Source organism: Vulpes lagopus, chromosome 19 (genome assembly GCF_018345385.1).
Source record: "Vulpes lagopus strain Blue_001 chromosome 19, ASM1834538v1, whole genome shotgun sequence".
In the NCBI taxonomy this organism is placed as follows: domain Eukaryota; kingdom Metazoa; phylum Chordata; class Mammalia; order Carnivora; family Canidae; genus Vulpes; species Vulpes lagopus.
The window spans coordinates 38,937,468-38,958,601 of record NC_054842.1 but is presented as its reverse complement, the minus strand read 5'-3'; the positions used below and the strand labels follow the sequence as shown (position 1 = coordinate 38,958,601).

General features: G+C 39.4%; 1 protein-coding gene and 1 pseudogene across 3 annotated transcripts in view; both read left to right on the top strand.

The window, feature by feature from the left end:
- The first annotated feature begins 2,494 nt into the window (after nucleotides 1–2,494).
- On the top strand, nucleotides 2,495–3,248 carry LOC121479000 (annotated as a pseudogene).
- Nucleotides 3,249–9,172: 5,924 nt separating this feature from the next.
- The window catches only part of ATR (ATR serine/threonine kinase), a 94,225-nt gene continuing 82,263 nt past the window's right edge, over nucleotides 9,173–21,134 (top strand). For all 3 annotated transcript variants that reach the window (XR_005984614.1, XR_005984615.1, XM_041734393.1), the window contains exons 1-4: nucleotides 9,173–9,309; nucleotides 16,955–17,046; nucleotides 17,508–17,657; nucleotides 19,545–20,422. Coding sequence is in view for 1 of the 3 variants with exons in the window: in XM_041734393.1 (XP_041590327.1) it covers nucleotides 9,251–9,309; nucleotides 16,955–17,046; nucleotides 17,508–17,657; nucleotides 19,545–20,422 (1,179 nt within the window). In the remaining 2 variants the exon portion in view is untranslated. The remainder of the gene's footprint in view (nucleotides 9,310–16,954; nucleotides 17,047–17,507; nucleotides 17,658–19,544; nucleotides 20,423–21,134) is intronic.

The following is a 21,134-nucleotide window of genomic DNA, read 5'->3' as shown; positions in this document are numbered from 1 at the left end:
AAAGAAAGAAAGAAAGAAAGAAAGAAAGAAAGAAAGAAAGAAAGAAGGAAAGAAAGAAAGAAAGAAACAAGGAACAATGGATATACTAAACAACCAGAAAACAACAAAATGGCAATAGTAAGTCCTTACCTATCAATAATTACTTTAAACAAAATAGATTAAATTCCCCCACTCAAATAAATAAATAAATAAATAAATAAATAAATAAATAAATAAATTTCCCCTCAAAAGACATACATTTGCTGAACAGATTTAAAAAATGATCTGACAATATGTTGCCTACAAGAAACTTAGCCTTAAAGACACACATAGACTAGGAGTGAAGATATGGAAAAAAAGCGGTTTCAAGCAAATGATAACAACAACAACAGCAAAAAAGCAGGGCAGGGCAGGGGTAGCTATACTTGTATCAGAAATAATCCACTTTATACTACAAATGGTAAAAAGAGACAAAGTGGGTCATTATATAATAATAGAGGTTAATATATCAAGAAGATATAACAATTATAAATATTTATATGCCCAACATCTGGGCACTTAAATAATATTAAAAAAATTAACAGAGCTGAAAGGAGAAATAAATAGGAATACAATAATAGTTGAGGACTTTAATATCCCATTCTGGAATGGATAGACCATCCAGACAGAGAATCAATAAGGAATAAGGAAACTGTGTATTTGAACAATATTATTGACCAAACGGACCTAACAAACACATATACAGAACATTCTATCCAATAACAGCAGAATACATATTCTTCCCAAGCACACATATAACATTTTCTAGGAATGACCATATGTTAGACCATAAAATAAATCTTAGAAAATTCAAGAAGACTGAAATCATCTTCTCTGACCAGAATGACACGAAAACAGAAATCAGTAAGAAGAAAATTGGAAAATCCACAAACACATGGAAATTAAACAACACTCTCCCGAAGAACCAATGGAAGAAAGAGGAAATTAAAGAGAAAATAAAAGTCTCTTGAGACTAACAAAAATGGAAACCAATATACAAGAACTATTGGGATACTATGCAAGAACAGTTAACAATATATACCTACATTAAGAAGCAAGTAGATGGACTCCTGGGTGGCTCAGCAGTAAGAGCATCTGCGTTCAGCTCAGGGCATGCATGATACCAGTCCGGGGCTAGAGTCCCACATCAGACTCCCTGCAAGGAGCCTGCTTCTCCCTCTGTCTATGTCTCTGCCTCTCTCTCTCTCTGTCTCTCATGAATAAATAAATTAAAAATCTTAAAAAAAAAAAAAAAAAGCAAGAAACATCCCAAATAAACAATCTAACTCTGTGCCTTAAGGAACTAGAAAAAGAACAAACTGAACCCAAAGTCAGCAGAAGAAAGGAAATAATAAAGATAAAAGCAGAAATAAATGGAATTAGGAACAAAAAGACAGCAAAAAAGATTAACAAAGGTAGTGTTGGTTCTTTGAAAAGATAAAATTGACAAACCCTTAGCTAGATTAACGGAGGAAAAAAGAGAAATGACCCAAATCAACAAAATTATAAATGAAAAATAACATAACACTTGATACCACACAAATTCAAAGAATTATATGAGGTTACTGTAAACAACTAAACATGAACAGATTGGACAACCTCGAAGAAATGGAAGTATTCTTAGAAATAGTCAACTTACCAAGACTGAATCAGAAAGAAAGAAAATCTGAATTAGTCCATTACTAGCTAGTAGATTAAATCAGTATTAAAAAAAAAAATCTCCCAACAAAGAGAAGCCCAAGACCAGATGGCTTCAATGGTGAGTTTTAGCAAACATTTAAAGAAAAATTAACACCAATACTTCTCAAATTCTTCCAAAATATTGAAGAGGAGAGAACACTCCCAAACTCATTTTATGAAGCTGAAATCATCCTGATATCAAAACCAGGAAAAACACTACTAGAAAAGAAAACTACAAGGAGAATTTTTGCATCTATATTTATCAGGGATATAGGAATAAATTTAACCATGGGGGCAAATGATCTCTATACTGAAAATAATGACATTGTTGAAAGAAACTGAAGTAGACACAAAGAAATGGAAAAGTATCCTGTGCTCATGGATTGGAAGAATTAATATTGTTAAACGTCAATACTACCAAAAGCCATTTATAGATTCAATGCAACCTCTATGAAGATTCCAGTCGTATTTTTTATTGAAGTATACAAACAAATAAAAAAAACACTCCTGGAGTGCCTGGGTGGCTCAGTCGGTTGGGCGTGTGCCTTTGATCTGGGACGGGATCCTGGGGTCCTGGGATTGAGCCCCACATCAGGTTCCCTGCTCACTGAGGAGTCTGCTTGTCCCTCTCCCTCTGCCCTTCCCCACCATTCATGCTCTCTCTCTCTCTCAAATAAATAAATAAAATCTTAAAAAAAAAACAACTCCTAAAATTCATGTGGAACCACCAAAGACTCTGAATAATCAAAAAAATCATGAGAATCAAGAACAGATCAGGAGGTTTTCTTGCTTCCAGATGGCTGTGGGGATGTATTTGGAACATTATCTGGACAGTATCGAAAACCTTCCCTTCGAACTGCATAGAAACTTTCAGCTCGTGAGGCACCTGGACCAAAGAACAGAGGGCCGGAAGGCTGAAATTGACAAGTTGGCCACAGAGTATATGAGTAGCAACCGCAGCCAGAGCTCTGAGGAAAGATTGGCTCTTCTCAAACAGATCCAGGAAGCCTATGGCAAATGCGAGGAATTTGGTGACGACAAGGTGCAGCTTGCCATGCAGAACTATGAGATGGTGGATAAACACACTCGGTGACTGGGCACAGACCTGGCCCATTTTGAGGCTGATTTAAAGGAGAAGCAGATTGATTGAATCAAGTGACTATGACAGCTCGTCTAGCAAAGGCAAAAAGAAAGGCCGGACTCAAAAGGAGAAGAAAGCTGCCCGTGCTCGTTCCAAAGGGAAAAACTCAGATGAAGAAGCTCCCAAAGCCACCCAAAAGAAGTTAAAGCTTGTGCGCACAAGACCTGAGTGTGGGATGCCCTCAGTCACCTTTGGCAGTGTCCACCCCTCGGATGTGTCGGATATGCCTGTGGATCCCAACGAACCCACCTATTGCCTTTGTCACCAGGTCTCCTATGGAAAGATGATTGGCTGTGACAACCCTGATTGTTGCATTGAGTGGTTCCACTTTGCCTGTGTGAGGCTGACAACCAAGCCTTGGGGGAAGTGGTTCTGCCCACGCTACTCCCAGGAACGCAAGAAAAAATAGAGAGGGGCCTTGGATTTCCACGATTTTTTCCACATCCCTGACCCGGGCTAGTGGGGAGAGGAGAGCCTGTGCTGGGACCCCGGAGCTCGGGGAGGGTGGATGGTGCAACTGCTGTCATCTCCTCCCTTCCTCCTGCTCCTGGTGCTGAGGCTGTACCCCAACTGTAGGAGGGAGGGATACTGCAGCCGCTAACTGGCTGTGCTCTCATTCAGCCTGCCTCCCCTCAGAGGGAAGCGGTCTTGCCCACTATCCTTTTGCCTCCATGCTGAGGTTGGTGCTGTATTTCCAAGGGATGGTCCTCTTCAACCCCGTCCCCACATTCTGTATTAAGGACTAGGGCAGTAGCATGGGGGTACTCCCCAGCCCTCCTGACTCTCTCCCTCTGTGTTGGGCGGTGGCTACGGTGTGATAAACTTGCTATGTTCTCTTCCCACTTTGTCCCCAGTAGGGGCTCTCCCACAGCATCTGGTCTGTGGCCTTAGTTGAAGGGTACCCCTTCCTCTGTGCCAAGAGGATTCATCCTGGCCTCGTGAATGGGCGAGGGGGCAAGGTGGAATGCACAGAACTCACGTGTAAAGGAATTTGAGTAGGTGAATAAAAGCTATACATATACATGCTGGAAAAAAAAAAAAAGAACAAATCAGGAGGTATCACTTTCTGATTTCAAGCTATAACTAAAGCTATAGGCATCCAAACAGAATGGTTCTGGCATGAAAACAGACAAATAGACCAATGGAACAGAATCAAGAGCCCAGAAACAAATCTGAGCATATATGGTCAACTAATATTCAACAAGAGTACTCAATGGAGACAAGATAGTCTCTTCAATAAATGATGCTGGGACAATTGGCTATTCACATGTAAAAGAATGAAACTGGACCCATATCTTATACCACTTATAAAAATTAACTTGAAATGGATTAAAGATTTAAATGTAAAACCTGAAACTATAAAACTTCTAGAAACATAGAAACAAAGTCCCTTAATATGAGTCATGGTGATGATGTTTGGATATGACATCTAGAGCTCAAGCAGCAAAACAGAAAATCAACAAGTAGGACTAAATCAACTAAAAAGCTTTTGCACAGAAAAACATCAACAAAGTGAAAAGACAATCTGCAAATTGGGAAAACATACTTGCAAACCATATACCTGATAAGAAGTTGACACAGAAAGAGCTCATCCAACTCACTAACAAGAAAATTACCCAATTAAAAATTGGGTAAAGAATCTGAATAAACATTTCTCCAAAGAAGATATATGAAAGGCCAACTGGTATCTGACAAGATGCTCAACATCACTAGTCATTAGGGAAATGCAAATTAAAACCACAGTGAGATATCACTTCACTACTATTAGAATGGCCATTATCAAACAGACGAAAGATAACAAACACTGGCACGGAAATGGAGAAAAGAGAAGCTTTGTGCACTGTTGGTGGGATTGCAAATTGGTATAGATACTATGGAAAAGACAAAGAAGGAGCCTCAAAAAATTAAAAATAGAGCTACCTTATGATTCAGCAATTCCCCTTCTGGAAATACATCCTAAGTTAATGAAAACACCAACGTGGAAAGATAACTACACTCCTATGTTCATAGCGGCCTTTTTTATGATAGATAAGATATGAAAACAACCTAAGTATCCATCAATGGATGAATGAATAAAGAAATTGTGATCTAGATATGTATATATGATAGAAATAATGGAATATTATTTAACCACAAAAAGAGGAAATCCTACCATTTCTGACAACATGGATAGAACTGAAAGCATTATACTAAATGAAATAAGGACAAAGAAAGATAAATGCTGTATGATCTCACATGGAATTTAAAACAAACAAAATCCCACCAAATTCATAGAACATAGGATCAGGTTTGTGGTTATCAGAGGTAGGAGATAGTAGGTGGGGAATTGGAGCAATGTGGCCAAAGGTACAAACTTCCAGTTGCAAGATACGTAAGTACCTGGGATATAATGTACAATATGCTGACTAGCTAATAGTACTGTATGATGTATAGGAAAGTTAAAGAGAGTAAATCCTAAGAGTTCTCATTACAAAGAGAAAATCTTTTTTATTCTTCTTTCTTTTCTTTTTTATTGTCTCTATATAAGAATACGGATGTTAGCTGAACTTATTGTGGTAATCATTTTATAATATATGTAAATAGGGCAGCCCGGGGGCGGGGGGCTCAGCGGTTTAGCGCTGCCTTCAGCCCAGGTTGTGATCCTGGAGACCTGGGATCGAGTCCCACATTGGGCTCCCTTAGTGGAGGCTGCTTCTCCCTCTGCCTGTGTCTCTGCCTCTCTCTCTGTGTCTCTCATGAATAAATAAATAAAACCTTAAGAATATATTTATGCAAATAAAACCATCATGCTGTATGCCTTAACCTCACAGAGTAACATGTCAGTTTTTCCTCAGTAAAACTAGGAAAGATGAAAATTAAAAAGTATTTAAAAATGCAAATTTTTGAGCATAACATACCAGGGAATTGTATATTGAAGTCCGTTCCAGTATAGAAAGGAGCTTGTAAAATTGTTTATATTTCATTTTCTTAGAATTCTATTTTAGTGTATATTTATGATGTGAATTATATAGTAAAATCCTAGCATAATACCATAAATGGAGTAAAAAAAAAAATCCAATGCATTATGATGGAACTTGCAGAGCTGGACAGCCAGGAATTTGGGCATCTGAGAACTGAGAAGTCCATTTTGCTCTTATTTGGGTTGTGGTGCCACCTGGTGGTCATTTCCCCTCCTAGTTTAAACATCAGTGAGGACAATTCTATGCTCATGCCGGCTGAAACTTCCAAGACATTGGCTGGAGCTCACCTATCAACTTGAATGAGACCCTGGGCTTAGAAAATACCAAGGTCTCAAAAGGACCCAGGACCCATGTACTTGAAGCTCTCTGCTTCCTGCCTCACTCCCTCCTTCCCCACATCCCACTCTCCCTAATGATAAAAGGGGAGTGAGAGGAATACAGATACCAGTCAACAGTTGTATTTTGTCCAAATTTGCATTATGAGTTTTATTTATACTACAAAATAGTGCTAGGTTAATAAATGGTGGTTAATAAATATGTACACATTAGGATGCAAAATTTCAATGATACTGTTGAACGAATAAAAAGGTTGGGAGGCTCCAGTACAGAGAATTGACTGGAAGGAAAAGCTAAAGTAAGTGAGGTAAACTAGAATGTTGTGGGAATAATTCTGATGGTCTGAAACTAGAATGGTGGTGATGGGATTTGGAGGGAAGTAGATTGGTTTGCTTATTTCAGAGGCAGAATTGAATCTTTATCTTGAAGAGATATAAACTAAAGTATTTATAGATAAATTGATTTGATGCTGGAGATTTTCTTTAAAATAATCCTATTAGGGAGAAGGCAAATGGGAAGGGTGGTTATAGATGCAACAAAAACTGGCCATATGCAACAATTGTTGAAGTTGGGTGATAGCCACAAGGTGGTTCCTTATTCCAGTCCCTCTACATTTGTGTATATTTGAAACTTTACATAATACAAAGTTGTGTTTTTTTTAAAGACTTTTTATTTTATTTAATCATGAGAGACACACACAGAGAGAGACACAGGCACAGGCTGAGGCAGAAGCAGGCTCCATGCAGGGAGCCTGACGTGGGACTTGATCCTGGGTCTCCAGGATCACGCCCTGGGCTGAAAGGCGGCGCTAACCCGCTGGAGCTAACCCGCTGGAGCCACCGGGGCTGCCCCATAATACAAAGTTTAATAAAAATAAAGTACCTGGGAAAAATTCCAGATAAAAATTTCAGTAAAAATTAGACATGTGAAATAAATATAAAGCCCAGAGAGAGATCTGAGCAGAAGCAAAGAATTTGGGAGTAATAAGCTGTTGGAAAGTTTACTGAAGCCTGAAATCACCTAGGAATAAAAAGAGAAAGGAAGCCAAGTTAGAATCCTAAGGAGTAACAGCAGTTAAGAGAATGGCAAATAAAGTGTTCTTAACAAGAGAGTAACATAGGCCAAAGGAAGAAAATATCCTCACTGCTAAATGCTGCTGAGTGGTCACAAAGGGACTGATCAGTATCTTTTGACTTTAGCCATATGTGCATATGAAAGTCGTTGGTGACTTTGATGAGAAGCACTTGAGAGGGGGTGGTGGGTAGGGCAGAGAGAATAGTTTTTGTAGATTTAGGACTTGAGTGGGAGGTGAGGAAATAGAATCAGCCTATATGAAAAACTCAGAAAGTTTAATGGGGGAGAGAAATAATGGGTACCTTGAGGGAGGATGTCTGGTTGGAATAATTGCTCATTTATTGATATACTGCTAAAGAAGTTTGATTTCTTAAAATAATCTGCTACCCTCCTTTTGTTCTGACCTGCACCCTCCCGCCAGATCTGAGTGTAGCTTTGACTGTCACTTTATATCAAATCTTCCAGTGCTTCTTCAGTGCTTACTGAGGTTTGTGCAAGGGTCTCCGCCAGACTACTCTAATATCACCTGAACTGGACCACTAGTCTCTCCCTCCGTATGCTTTTTGTTCATACTGCTGCCTCTAATTAGAATTATATTCCTCTTCTCCAATCTTTGTCTTTTCATATCCTCATCCTTCACCATCCCATCTCAGGTGTGGTGCCTCATTCTCCTGGAGCCCCTTCCTCATCCACCTCCTCTCCACACAGTATATTTAATATCTTCCTCTTATATTTTCCCAGTGCATGTTTATCTCTCTCATGGCATTCATCAGATTCTGCTCTGCTTTTCAATTTCTGAATTCCTATGATGTCCTTCTATATCCACAGTTTGCACACTACTTGAGACTTCACCATCCTCATCTTTGTGTCACAGAAGTACCTAAAAAAAAAAAAAAACTTGCATAAAAATAACTTTTTGAATAAAATTGGATTGCCAAAGCTCTATTGTTTCCAATGTTTCTAATGTATACTGCCTTTCAGAATTCCAGTGTTTAGTTTTTGCCTTCCACATAACATTGTAGTTTTTATAATATTTCTTCATATCATCTAAAAATACCTAGCATCTAAGCTTTAAAAAAGCTGGCACCTGGGTGGCACAGCTGTTTGGGCATGGGACTCTTGGATTTGGCTCAGGTCGTGTCTCCAGAATCAGGCCCTGGGCTGAAGGCGGCGCTAAACTCCTGAGACACCCGGGCATCCCCGAAATCCCTTCTTAAAAAAAATTTTTTTTAAGATTTTATTTACTTAGTCATGAGAGACACAGTGAGAGAGAGAGAGATGCAGAGACACAGGCAGAGGGAGAAGCAGGCTCCATGCAGGGATCCTGATGCAGGACTCGATCCCCGGTCTCCAGGATCACGCCCTGGGCTGAAGGCGTCGCTAACCCGCTGAGCCACCCAGGGGATCCCCGAAACCCCTTCTTAAATATTAAAAGTCGGGAATAGCCTCAAGAAAGTCTGACTTCACGTGGGAAAAACACCCTGCCGAAACAGGAAGGACAGGAGGAGCCTCGTACCCCGCGAAAAGGACGCGCGGCGAGGGGTGGGAACCTGAGCGCGACCCGCCACCGGGGGCCCGGATCGAGTCACGCTTTCTACTCGCCGGAGGGTCTCAATTCTCCCTTTCGTGATGCGAGGGAGGCCGGGCTGCTGCCCGTCAAGCCTGTTTCTTTTCCAGAACCCGGGGGAGGTCTCGCGTCGCCGAGCCTCTTGGGACGGGGGCAGCCAGGGGTGCCCGCGAACACCTCAAACTCGCCGCGAACCACGCCCCCAGCGGGAGCCGTGTCGGGAACGTGCCCCCTGCGCGCTCCGCCTCCTTGGCCCCGCCCCCTTGCCGGCCCCCCGGCCTCCCCCGGGTCCTATGCGGAAGAAGAATTACGGCCCGCAGAGCGCGACCGACCGCGGCTTCCGGGAGGAGTTTTGGGCCTGACGAGACACCGTCGGGCGCCGAGCCTGCCCCCCCCCCCCTCCCGCCCTGAGGTAGCTGTGGAGACGCCGGGAGGCAGCGGCCGCGCGGTTGACGAGGGCCGCGCATCCTCAGCATGGGCGACCACGGCCTGGAGCTGGCGTCTATGATCCCCGCTCTGCGGGAGTTGGGCAGGTAGGGCCAGGCCCGGCCGCTCCGGGTGCCGCGTCTCCTCCGCCCGGCCCGGCCCGGCCGGCCTCTCACGTGCGCTCCCTCCCCAGCCGCGCGCGTGCCGGCTCCGAAACCTTCAACCCCCGCCCCGGGCGGTGTGTCTCGCCAATGGCTTGAGCACGTCTCCCCCACCGAGACGGGGTTAAAAATACGCGGGCGTCGCCGCAGACGTTGGGGAAGCAGGTCTAGGGCCCGAGAGGGGGTGTTCGCCGAGCCCACTGTACCTCAGCGGCGCCCGGGAGCCTTGCCCCTTCTGACCGCTCGCTTCCTGCAGCCCTCTTTCCTTAGGTGAGGGACTCGACCCAGGAACTTGCTCCATTCTCTACTCCTTGTGATCGCTCGTGGAGGACTTGGGTTCTTAGCTTTACGTGTTGAGCCAAACTGCCCCTCTTTGACAAGAAAAGAATCACTGGTTCGTGTTATGTGGAAGGAAGGCCAATTGCCAGAAAAGGCAGTTTGGTCTTCTTCAAAATGCAAGCATAGGCCATCCTGAAGATGGGACCCGTTTCCTGTTGGCCATCCAGCGCCCAGTCCGTTTATTTTAGTCAGAAATCCCAGGGATCTGCCACGACGTCCCCAAAATGTAAACGTGCACAGGAGTTGCCGGAGTTTAAAAATAATTCAATACTGTTTCATTTGCAAAAGCCCGCCTTCTGTAAACGGAACAGTAAAATCACGTAAACCACCGTCCCACCTGAAGAGAGGGGAAGGCTGTTGCTGGCGGGCTGCCATCCCCCCTTCAGCACACTGGCAACTTTCCCTCAACCAGGCCTAAAGGGGGGAGGGTTTTTATTTTGCTTGCCTTTTTTTTTTTTTTTTTTTTGAGTTTTAACCCATTGCGAAGAAGAAATAAGTGGGTTTGTACCACTAGTGCAGTTGACCTATCAGTTGGAGTAATTGCTTCCCGGGTTTTATTTTATTTTATTTTATTTTAAATTTTTTTTAATTTTTATTTATTTATGATAGTCACAGAGAGAGAGAGAGAGAGGCAGAGACACAGGCAGAGGGAGAAGCAGGCTCCATGCACCGGGAGCCCGACGTGGGATTCGATCCTGGGTCTCCAGGATCGCGCCCTGGGCCAAAGGCAGGCGCCAAACCGCTGTGCCACCCAGGGATCCCGCTTCCCGGGTTTTAAAGCTGTTTGAAAACTTAGCACACAAAGTCAGAGCTAACAAAGTCTGTGGGGTATCTAATTCCTTTCTTTTTGGGTGCAGATGTATTCATCTCCACTTGTTGGCCATACAAGAATATTTAGTCGTCTTCAATCACATAAATAAGAGGGTAAATGAAGAAACCACTCTTGTCTTTACCAGATCATCCTGTTTTTGTGTCCCCCCCCCCCCCCCCGCTTTGCATGAATGTTGCAAGCCTACTTTGTGTTAACATTTTATAAAGTAACATGAATACAGGCGCTCGTTTTAGGACATTGATGTACAGATTTCATTTTTGAGGCTCAATGTGAAGCTCAATTTTTTTTTCCTATCTTGTTTTCATGTAGAATTAACACCTTTCTTCCCTCTTTTTTTCCCATTATGAGAGTTGTTAATAAAAATAATAGTATCTTGGATTTATTTATAGTCTCTTACATCACCGGAGCTTATGTTACTTTTCATTTCATTTAACTGCTATTCTAAGAGAATAGAAAAAATAATAAAAATAATAAAAATAATAGTATCTTGGATTTATTTATAGTCTCTTACATCACCGGAGCTTATGTTACTTTTCATTTCATTCAACTGCTATTCTAAGAGAATAGAAAAAAAATGACCCGTAGAGCATTGTATAATAATAGTTTTTTAACAGTCGTGAGTTTCTCATTTTAATTGCTTCATTCATGCATATTCAGTCTCACAGTATCTCCATGATGTAGAATAGAGTACATATTATCACTATTCAGTAAGAAACGGAGTCACAGGAATTGAAGAACCAAAGTCAAAGAGATAGCCATTATCAGAGTTGGGTTCCAGATTCATGCCATCAAAGCCTTTTCTCCACCCCCATCTTTTTTTCTTATTAATTGACTGGCAATTCAATTTCTGAAAAAAAGTGAGATGTTAACTGTTCTAATGTGTGGGTAGCTCTGTCTCAGAGATGAATTTTGCTTCTGTTTTTTGCTATGAGCACTCTTTTCTCTGCCTAGTCTTTCAGGGTGATCCCATCCACTGTCTTCAACTACCATCTGCCATTTAATGACTGCAAATATGTTTCTCCAAACCATATCCATTTCCTATAGAATATTTTTGTTTGAAGATTTTATTTGTTCATGAGAGACACAAAGAGAGAAAGAGGCAGAGACACAGGCCGAGGGAGAAGCAGGCTCCATGCAGGGAGCCAGATGAGGGACTTGTTTCCGGGACTCCAGGATCATGCCCTGGGCCGAAGGCAGGTGCTAAACCGCTGAACACAGGGTGTATAGGAGGACACATCCAGGTGTCCTCCTATAGGATATTTATACAACTGTATACTGGCAGTTTTAGCTGGGTGTCCTATATGCCATTAAGACAACATAGCTGGGCACCTGGGTGGCTTAGTTGGTTAAGTGTAAGACTCAACATAATCAATACAACTTCTTCAGGTATCCTAACCTCCCTTTTTTTTTCCCTCTCATTCACTGAGGTAGGGACATCTCAGTAGGTGATAAAGTAGGTGAAAAGGTGATGAAAAGGTTTTCATCTCAGTAGGTGAAAAGGTGGTCACTCTTTTTTCCAAACCAGAAATGTAGGAATCATTCTTGATTCCCCATGTGACTTTGCTACATCCTTTGTCCTCTTTTCATCTTTACTCTCTTCCTAAGTAACTTCATGTAGTCCCATGGCTTTAAATATCACTTATATTCTGATAACTCCCAAATATTTATCTACCCAGAGATATTAGGTTGCTTACTGTTGAACATCTGTACCTGAAATGAAAATTTACATCATTACATCTTGATTTATGTTCTTAAACTTGGTTCCTGTCCCAGGTTATTGTAAATGTGCCAACCAAAAACTCAGGAATTTTTATTTTATTTTATTTATTTATTCACGACACAGAGACGGACAAACAGACAGGCAGAGGCAGAAGCAGGCTCTGTGCAGGGAGCCTGACGGGGGACTCTGATCCCCTGTCTTCAGGATCACACCCCGGGCTGAAGGTGGCGATAAACCGCTGGGCCACCAGGGCTAGTCGGAATTCTTGATTCTCTCTCTTATACCCAAAAAATCTTATCAGCAAGTCCTGACAATCCTACCTTTAAAATACACTTGTCACTGCCGCTATTCTTGTCATTTCTTATCTAGACTATTACTGTAACCTCTCAGCTTATCTCTCCAATTCCATGTTACCCACTCACAGTGGATTTCTCACTCAGCAACCAAAATGATTTTAACAACTATAAATTATAGATTATATAGCATTACTCCTCTGTTTAAAACCTTCTTAGTTTTCCAGCACACTTAAGTTAAAATGCAGACTTCTTCCCAAGACCCCTACGGTCCTACATAATCTTGCCTCTGCCTGCCTCTGACCTCATGGCCATATATCCTTCCCTTACTCTGTTCCACTGGCATTGACCTTATTTTTTGTATGCCCCAAGGTCATTCCTTCTTTCAGTGCTTTGCTTTTTGCTGTTTCTTCTCTGAACAGACCAGTTTCATTCAGATCTCATTTTGGAGAGGCCTTCTCTGGGCTTTCTGTTTAAAATTACTTTGTGACCACAAGACATATTCGGATAATGATAGTTGCTATTAAAATATTAAATGGGGCAATGGGTAGGAGATGAAAGTCTAGGGAGCATTAACATTAGCCACTAGAGGGGATTTGAATGGTGAGAAGAAGCCAGTCATGTGAACTGGGAGAAGTATCTGAGATTGAATGGGAGGTTTAAAAGTCTCCAGGTGGAAATGAGCTTACTTTTTAAAGAATAGGAAGGACGAAACAAAGGAAGTGAAAAAGGGACTGGTGTGAGTTAAGGGTGGAAGAGTAACCATGGGCCAGATCCTTTAGTATCTTATAGGCCAAAATAAGGAAAATTTAAGTGCAACGGGAAACCATTGGAATGGTTTCAGTAAAATAACAATTTAATTCAGGTTTTAAAAAGTTTACCTTTCACTCTCCTAATTGCAACATTTCAGTGTCTCATTGCTGTCAGTACAAAATCGAAACTCTTTAGTTGGTTCTTTGAGCTTTGATACAGTTTTTCTTCAGCTTCATCTGCAATTACTCCCTCCCTCTTCTTTAGCCATATAGAACTCCTTACAGTTTCTAGAACAGCCTGTGTTTTTGTTCTAGACGCTTTGCACATGCTGATTCCTCTGCTTGGAATACTTAGTCCTTTCTCTTATTTTTCCTGCCTAGCCCCTTAGGGATTTAGCTTTTTGTATCACTTCCTTCAGGGAGCTTTGACTGATAGACTCTGCTCAGGACTGAATGTCCATTTTGTGTTCTACCTTGGCTCTATTATAATACTTAACCGTGCTGTGTTAAAATTACCTGTTTACTTTTTAAACTTTTAGTCTACAATTTTTTTTAGGGTTGATGCATGGTATCTTGGTTAACCTGGTATTTGATGCTTGGCCCAGTGGAGATAATCAAGTATTTGCTATTGTCTCCAACCTTCATGTGATACTTAAATTTCCTCCTGAGTATACCCTCTTAGCTCATTTCCAAGGTAGAGGTTGTATAAGAAGAAACGCTCGCTCCTATAAGTGATTATTCTAATAGTACCTCTAATGAATGATAATCAATTCACCTTTAAAAAAAACCTTACTTGTAAGAATTGTTAATTTTAGTAACTTAGTAGTTTCAGTTTGAGAAGATAAAGTTATGGAGATGGTGGTGATGGTGTAGAATAATGTGAATATATTAATGCCATGGAACTGTACACTTAAAATGGTTAAAATAAATTTTATGTTAAATATATTTGACCATAATAAAAAATATATTCAAAGGACATTTTAACAAACTTTTAACTAGATACTGTTGACAGCTTCCTCCTTGATATTCTAGCCTTAGTTTCTAAAATACGCCTCTTAAGGTTTTTCTTTTTATTTCACTGGCTCTTTCCCTTTCTCCTTCATGGTCTCTCTAACTTAGGGTTCTGTCTTTGGCTTCCTTATTACTCTTATATTGCACTAATTTTCAAGGCTTCCACTGCTACTAACTATAGTAGGGTGGATTATATAATTTCCATGAACATCAGCCTCCTCATACACAAATAGGGGTTTAATACCCCTCTCTTATTGCTTGTGAAATATGCAATAGTGCAGACAATGTGTTTAGTCTTGTTTGATAGGTATTATTATATAATGGTAACTTGATGTGTATCTCTAGGCTAGATAATTCTTGAGAACTAGAGCATTACATTTTCCCCCCCTGCAAACTCTACTCCTACTGTGGGGCTTGAATTTACCATCGGGAGATTAGGCCTCCCATACTCTACTGACTGAGCCAACCAGGCACCCCTTGGGACTAGAACTTTAATTCCAAGATTGTAGATCTTTTGTGCATCTCACTTAGTTGTTTCCTTGAGATCTTAAATTCAGTATTTCTAAAACTGGTTTTGTCTGTGTCGTGTCCCCCCGCCCCCGTGCTTCCTCCTGTGTTAATTCTTTTGGTGAATGGCCTCACAATCCACCCTGGATAGGCCTAGGTTGATTTACCAGTCTCCTCCACTAACTTGTGTCTTCCCTCTCCCAGCGGTAGCTTCTGGTATTTAGTGTGACACATTGTAGGTGCTCGATAAATGATTGTTGATTATATGACTGTATAGTTCCCATCCGGTGTGGTAGAGTACAGACTTTCTACTGTATTCTTACATTCTGCTTTGTGCTGGTTTATACCAAATCATGGAGCTTAATTAAGTTCAATTCATTCAGGGTTCTCAGATACAATTGCTCTGCTTAATTATTATATCTCCTCTTTTTTTTTTTTTTTTTTTAAGATTTTTATTTATTTATTCATGAGAGACACACAAAGAGAGGGGCAGAGACACAGAGGCAGAGGGAGAAGCCGGCTCCATGCAGGGAGCCCGATGTGGGACTCGATCCCGGATCCTGGGATCACATCCTTAGCCGAAGTCAGATGCTCAACCGCTGAGCCACCCAGGCGTCCCTATATCTCCTCTTAATATTTATTTTTCTTGATTGGTCCTAATAGTCAATATATGTAATTTTCTCTAATATATTTTTTAAAGATTTTATTTATTTATTCATGAGAGACACACACATGAGAGAGAGAAGCAGAGACACACGCAGAGGGAGAAGCAGATTCCATGCAGGGAGCCTGATGTGGGACTCGATCCTGGGACTCCAGGGTCACGCCCTGAGCCAAAGGCAGACGCCCAATCGCTGAACCAATTTTCTCTAATATTTTACTAAATTCTCACTGTGGAAAAATTCAAACATCCAAAAGAAGGGAAAATGGTGTATCAGTTGCTCATTTAGCCCAATGATTATAAATTCATTGCTCTCTTTCTCTCAACTCAGATTATTTTGAAGTAAATTCCAGAAATCATTTTATCTATAAATATTGGTATTTAAAAATAAATAAATAAATATTAGTATTTATCTGTAAGGATAAAGGCTATTTAAACATATCATGATACCATTATCACACCTAAAAATGATTTCTTAATAACATCAGATATCTAGCCTGTGTTTAAATGGTCCCAGTTGTCATATACAGTTTGCTAAAAGTTTTATTTTTGTATTCTTGTTTTAGGGTTTTTTTTTTTAACCAGAATCAAACATAGACTCATAAATTATAATTGACTAATATGGCTTTTAAGTCTTTTTTTTTTTAATTTTTTTTTTAACTGTTTATTTATGATAGTCACAGAGAGAGAGAGAGAGAGAGAGAGAGAGAGAGAGAGGCAGAGACATAGGCAGAGGGAGAAGCAGGCTCCATGCACCGGGAGCCTGACGTGGGATTCGATCCCGGGTCTCCAGGATCGCGCCCTGGGCCAAAGGCAGGCGCTAAACCCCTGCGCCACCCAGGGATCCCCCGCTTTTAAGTCTTTATTATAAGTTTCTCCTCTTTTTTTTCCCCTTGGAATTCATTTGTTGAAGGAATTGTGTTCAGTAGATTTTCCAGAAGTCTGGATCAATACTGCTTAATAGAAATAAAATGCAAGCCACATGTATAATTAAAAATTCTCTAGTAGCCACAAGACAAAAAGTAAAAAGGAAATAAGTGAAGGTAATTTTTCATAATATATTTTACGTAACTCAGATATTGTCATTTCTACATGTAATTAATAGAAGATTATTAAAGAAATATACATTTTCTGGTATGAAATATTCAAAACCCAATGTGTATGTTCTACCTAAAGCACATCTCAACTGGACTAGCCATATTTTAAATGCTTAATAGCTACATAAATAATGACTACTATATTAGTCAGGGCAGGTCTAGATTTTGCATATTGAATGCTGTGGTTTCATTGAGCATATTTTTTTCCTTCTAAATCAGTAACATGTATTTAGATTTTTTCTTTCATTTTTAAACAGAAGGATACAACAAGTGTCAACATTAAAACTAAACACATTTGATAAATTCAAATTTAGGGAATTTTTTACAAATGATATTGTCAATCTCCTTAAGGTTTAAAATCTTTTTATTTGTATTTTAGTGCCAGTCCAGAAGAATATAATACAGTTGTACAGAAGCCAAGACAAATTTTATGTCAGTTCATTGACCGAATACTTACAGATGTAAATGTTGGTAAGAAACAGTTATTTCTTATATAAATTTTATGAGTTAAATCGCTGTCTTTTCCATATGTAAAACATTACGCTAGCATTTCTCTCCATGTAGTTTTATTTTTTATTTTTATTTTTATTTATTTATTTATTTATTTTTTCTCTCCATGTAGTTTTAAATTTAGAGTTAGTATTTATGATAGTTACTATTCAGGTAAGGTAAAGGTTTTTTTCCCCTCAGATTCTAATACAGTGCCAGGCATATCATAGATCTTTAATCTATATTTGATAAATGAGTATATAATAGATGAATGTACATGATTATTAAACATTTAAAATTAGAAAGATAGGATTGTAGAGTTTAGTCCCATTATCATGAGCACTGTCTTGGACACAGTTTGGTCACCAAAATCTAGTTTTTTAACAAAAAGACTGCCGTTTAATTTGTCATGACTCTAAAATGAATCTTTTTTTTTGTTTTAGTTGCTCTAGAACTTGTAAAGAAAACTGACTCTCAGCCAACCTCTGTGATGTTGCTTGATTTCATCCAGCATATAATGAAGTCCTCCCCACTTATGTTTGTAAATGTGAATGGAAGCCAAGGGCAAAATGAGGCCAAAGGCAGTTGTATTGGTAAGTCCTGTTATTTGTGCATTCATTTGCAATTGGTTGTATGAAATCTGCCCTCTTCTGCTCTTCTGAAATATAACATACATTTTATACATAATTTGTTCAAATTTGCTATAAATTTAAGGGAGCAAAATGGTAATGGTTAGTTTTATTTTATGCATCCTTATTGTTTTCTTTTGTTATGAAGAATGGGACAGAAATAATCATACTTGTTTATTTGCCATTGGACACTTAAGTAGTTTTCTTTTTTCTGTTTTTGATAATTTCTTTCTTCTAGATCAGGCATTAGCAATCTGTGGCCTATAAGCTGGCTGCCTGTTTTTGTAAACAAAGTTTTATTGGAAAATCCATGCTTTTACTCATTGTATTTTTGTCTATAACTGGTAGAAAGGCAACATTGAATAGTTGACACAGGGCCATATGGCCCTCACGCCTAAAATATTTCCTGTCTAGCCCTTTAAGAACAATTTTGCTAAAAAAAAAATAAAAAAAAAAAAAAAAAAGAACAATTTTGCTGAGTCCTAGATGTTGAAGCTTTTTTCTAGGTTTAACCTTATTTTCCCTACTACTTTTGTCCCTTTATTGGTCTTCTTGTAAAGAGATGTAAAGCAAATATCTTTTTTTTTCCGGTATAATGCATAGGGCATTTAAAATTTTTTTACTTGAATTTCAGTACCCAACTTTGATAGCATGTCCTCCAAAAGTTTTTTCTGACCAGTACTCCTGACTGCTTGCCCTAGCTCTGGCTTAATTGCTCCCTCTTTATGCTCTGTTAGTACAGATATTCTGCATTTCTTCTATCACAGTGATTACTAAGCTGGATTATAAATAACTCTTTGTCTATATTCTTTGCCACATTATTTTATTTTATTTTTAAAAATATTTTATTTATTTATTTATTCATGAGAGACACAGAGAGAGGCAGAGACATGGACAGAGGGAGAAGCAGGCTCCCTGTCGGGAGCTAGATAGGGGACTCGATGCTGGAACCCCACGATCACACCCCTGAGCCAAAGCCAGTTGCCCATTTGCTGAGCCACCCAGGTGTCCCTATTTTATTTTATTTTATTTTATTTTATTTTATTTTATTTTATTTTTAAGATTTTTTATATTCATTTGAGAGAGAGAGAGTGAGAGCATGGGCAGGGTGAAGGATCAGAGGGAGAGGGAGAAGCAGACCCCTCTCTGAGGAGGGAGCCTAATGCCAGCTGATCCCAGGACCCTGGGTCATGACCTGAGCCAAAGCAGGCACTTAACTGACTGAGCCACCCAGGCACACCTTTGCCACTTTTTCTTTTTTTTGAACAACAGATCATGACCCATTAGTAGGTTATAAAGATAAAATATAATAGACTAGGAAATATTATATTACATTGCATGTGATAAATACTTTCTCATGAAACTTTTGTTTCATGTATTTAAATAAAATAAATATGCATATGTAGACTGAGTCATGGCATAAAATGTATCTCTTAAGTTTGAGAAACTGTATTACAGGATTCTTGAGTACTGTGACTATTTTGTTTTTGTACACCTGGGACAGAGTTGACAATAAATGTTGAAGAAGTGATAATAGTAACTAACCATTTGTTGAACTTCAAGCACAATGCTGAGAATTTCAGCTTACTTGATCCTCATGGTAACCCTCATTATTCCCTTCTCATAGATGAACTTACCAAGGTTCAGAGAAATGAAAAGTTCATACAACGTGTAAAAGCTAGGACTTTGTCTGACTCCAAAATTGGTATTCTGAATTACCATGTTTCCATTGTGTAGAGAATGTTTTAGATTTTGTTAATGTTATACTTTAAAAATGATTCATCAAGGATTTAGCAAATTAATTAGCATTTCTGATGTACTTATTTATATCTTTTTTTGTTTATTTCAAAGAATTCAGTAATTGGATCATAACGAGACTTCTGCGGATTGCAGCAACTCCATCCTGTCACTTGTTACACAAGAAAATCTGTGAAGTTATCTGCTCATTATTATTTCTTTTTAAAAGCAAGAGCCCTGCAATTTTTGGAGTACTGACAAAGGAATTACTCTATCTTTGTGAAGATGTGATTTGCCTCCACAGAAAAAATGCAGTGGGACACTTTGTGGAATGGCCAGTGGTAGTTAGCCGATTTTTAAGTCAATTAGATGAACACATGGAATACTTACAGCCAGCTCCTTTGCAGTTCGTGAACATGCAAAATTTAGAATTTATTGAAGTCACTTTATTAACAGTTCTTATTCGTATTATTGCAATTGTGTTTTTTAGAAGGCAAGAACTCTTACTTTGGCGGATTGGTTGTGTTCTGCTAGAATATGGTAGTCCAAAAACTAAATCCCTAGCAATTAGCCTTTTAACTGAACTCTTTGAGCTTGGAGGGTTACCAGCACAACCAGCCAGCACTTTCTTCAGCTCATTTTTGGGATTATTAAAACATCTTGTAGAAATGGATGCAGACCAGTTGAAACTCTATGAAGAACCATTATCAAAGCTGATAAAAACACTATTCCCCTTTGAAGCAGAAGCTTATAGAGATATTGAGCCTGTCTATTTAAATATGCTGCTGGAAAACCTCTGTGTCATGTTTGAAGATGGTGTGCTTATGCGGCTTAAGTCTGATTTGCTAAAAGCAGCTTTGTGCCACTTACTGCAGTATTTCCTTAAATATGTGCCAGCTGGGTATGAATCTGCTTTACAAGTCAGGAAGGTTTATGTGAGAAACATTTGTAAAGTTCTTGTGGATGTGCTTGGATTTCAGGTGGATGCAGAGGTAAGTCATTTTTAAGGTTACTTGATTAGTATGTATTTTGTTTGTAATATAAATGTATGCATATATGTAAGATGTAATAATGAGAAAATAGAATATCTTTAATAATAACATTCAGGATGGAATGTTGTTTTTTTTTTTTTTTTTCACAATCCACTTTGGTTCCTTATTATGGACTTTAACTTTGGTATGAGAAGGATTTGTTCACTAAGTTGGCAATGAACTGCCAATGTAGTAGAATGTTTTAAAGTAGAATTTGTGAAGCGTAAGCATGTTTAGTGCATTCATTATTAACTAGAAGGGAGCCGTTATTAACTTAATTGCAAAGACCTCGAGCACTAACCTAGATTTTATTTTTGACAGGGTATAGTTCATCACATTTAGAAAACCTATGGGGGAAAAAAGAAAATCTATGGGTACACACTAATAGTCGTGTCAAATTATGCCTTTTTTCTTGCTCAGACTGTGAGAGACAGCATAATAAAATGTGCAGTAACTTGAGTAAATATTTTATCTGTAAGTCTTGCTGGATTTGTAGTATGAAAGGGATTAGTAATTCCCTTATAGAGTTTTTCTTTGTAGCACTTTTTAATAAAGATTTTATTTATCTGAGAGAGAGAGACAGAGAGAGAGAGAGAGAGCATGAGCAGAGGGAGGAGCAGCAGAAGGAGCCTGAAGTAGGGCTCCATCCCAGGACTTTGGGATCATGACCTGA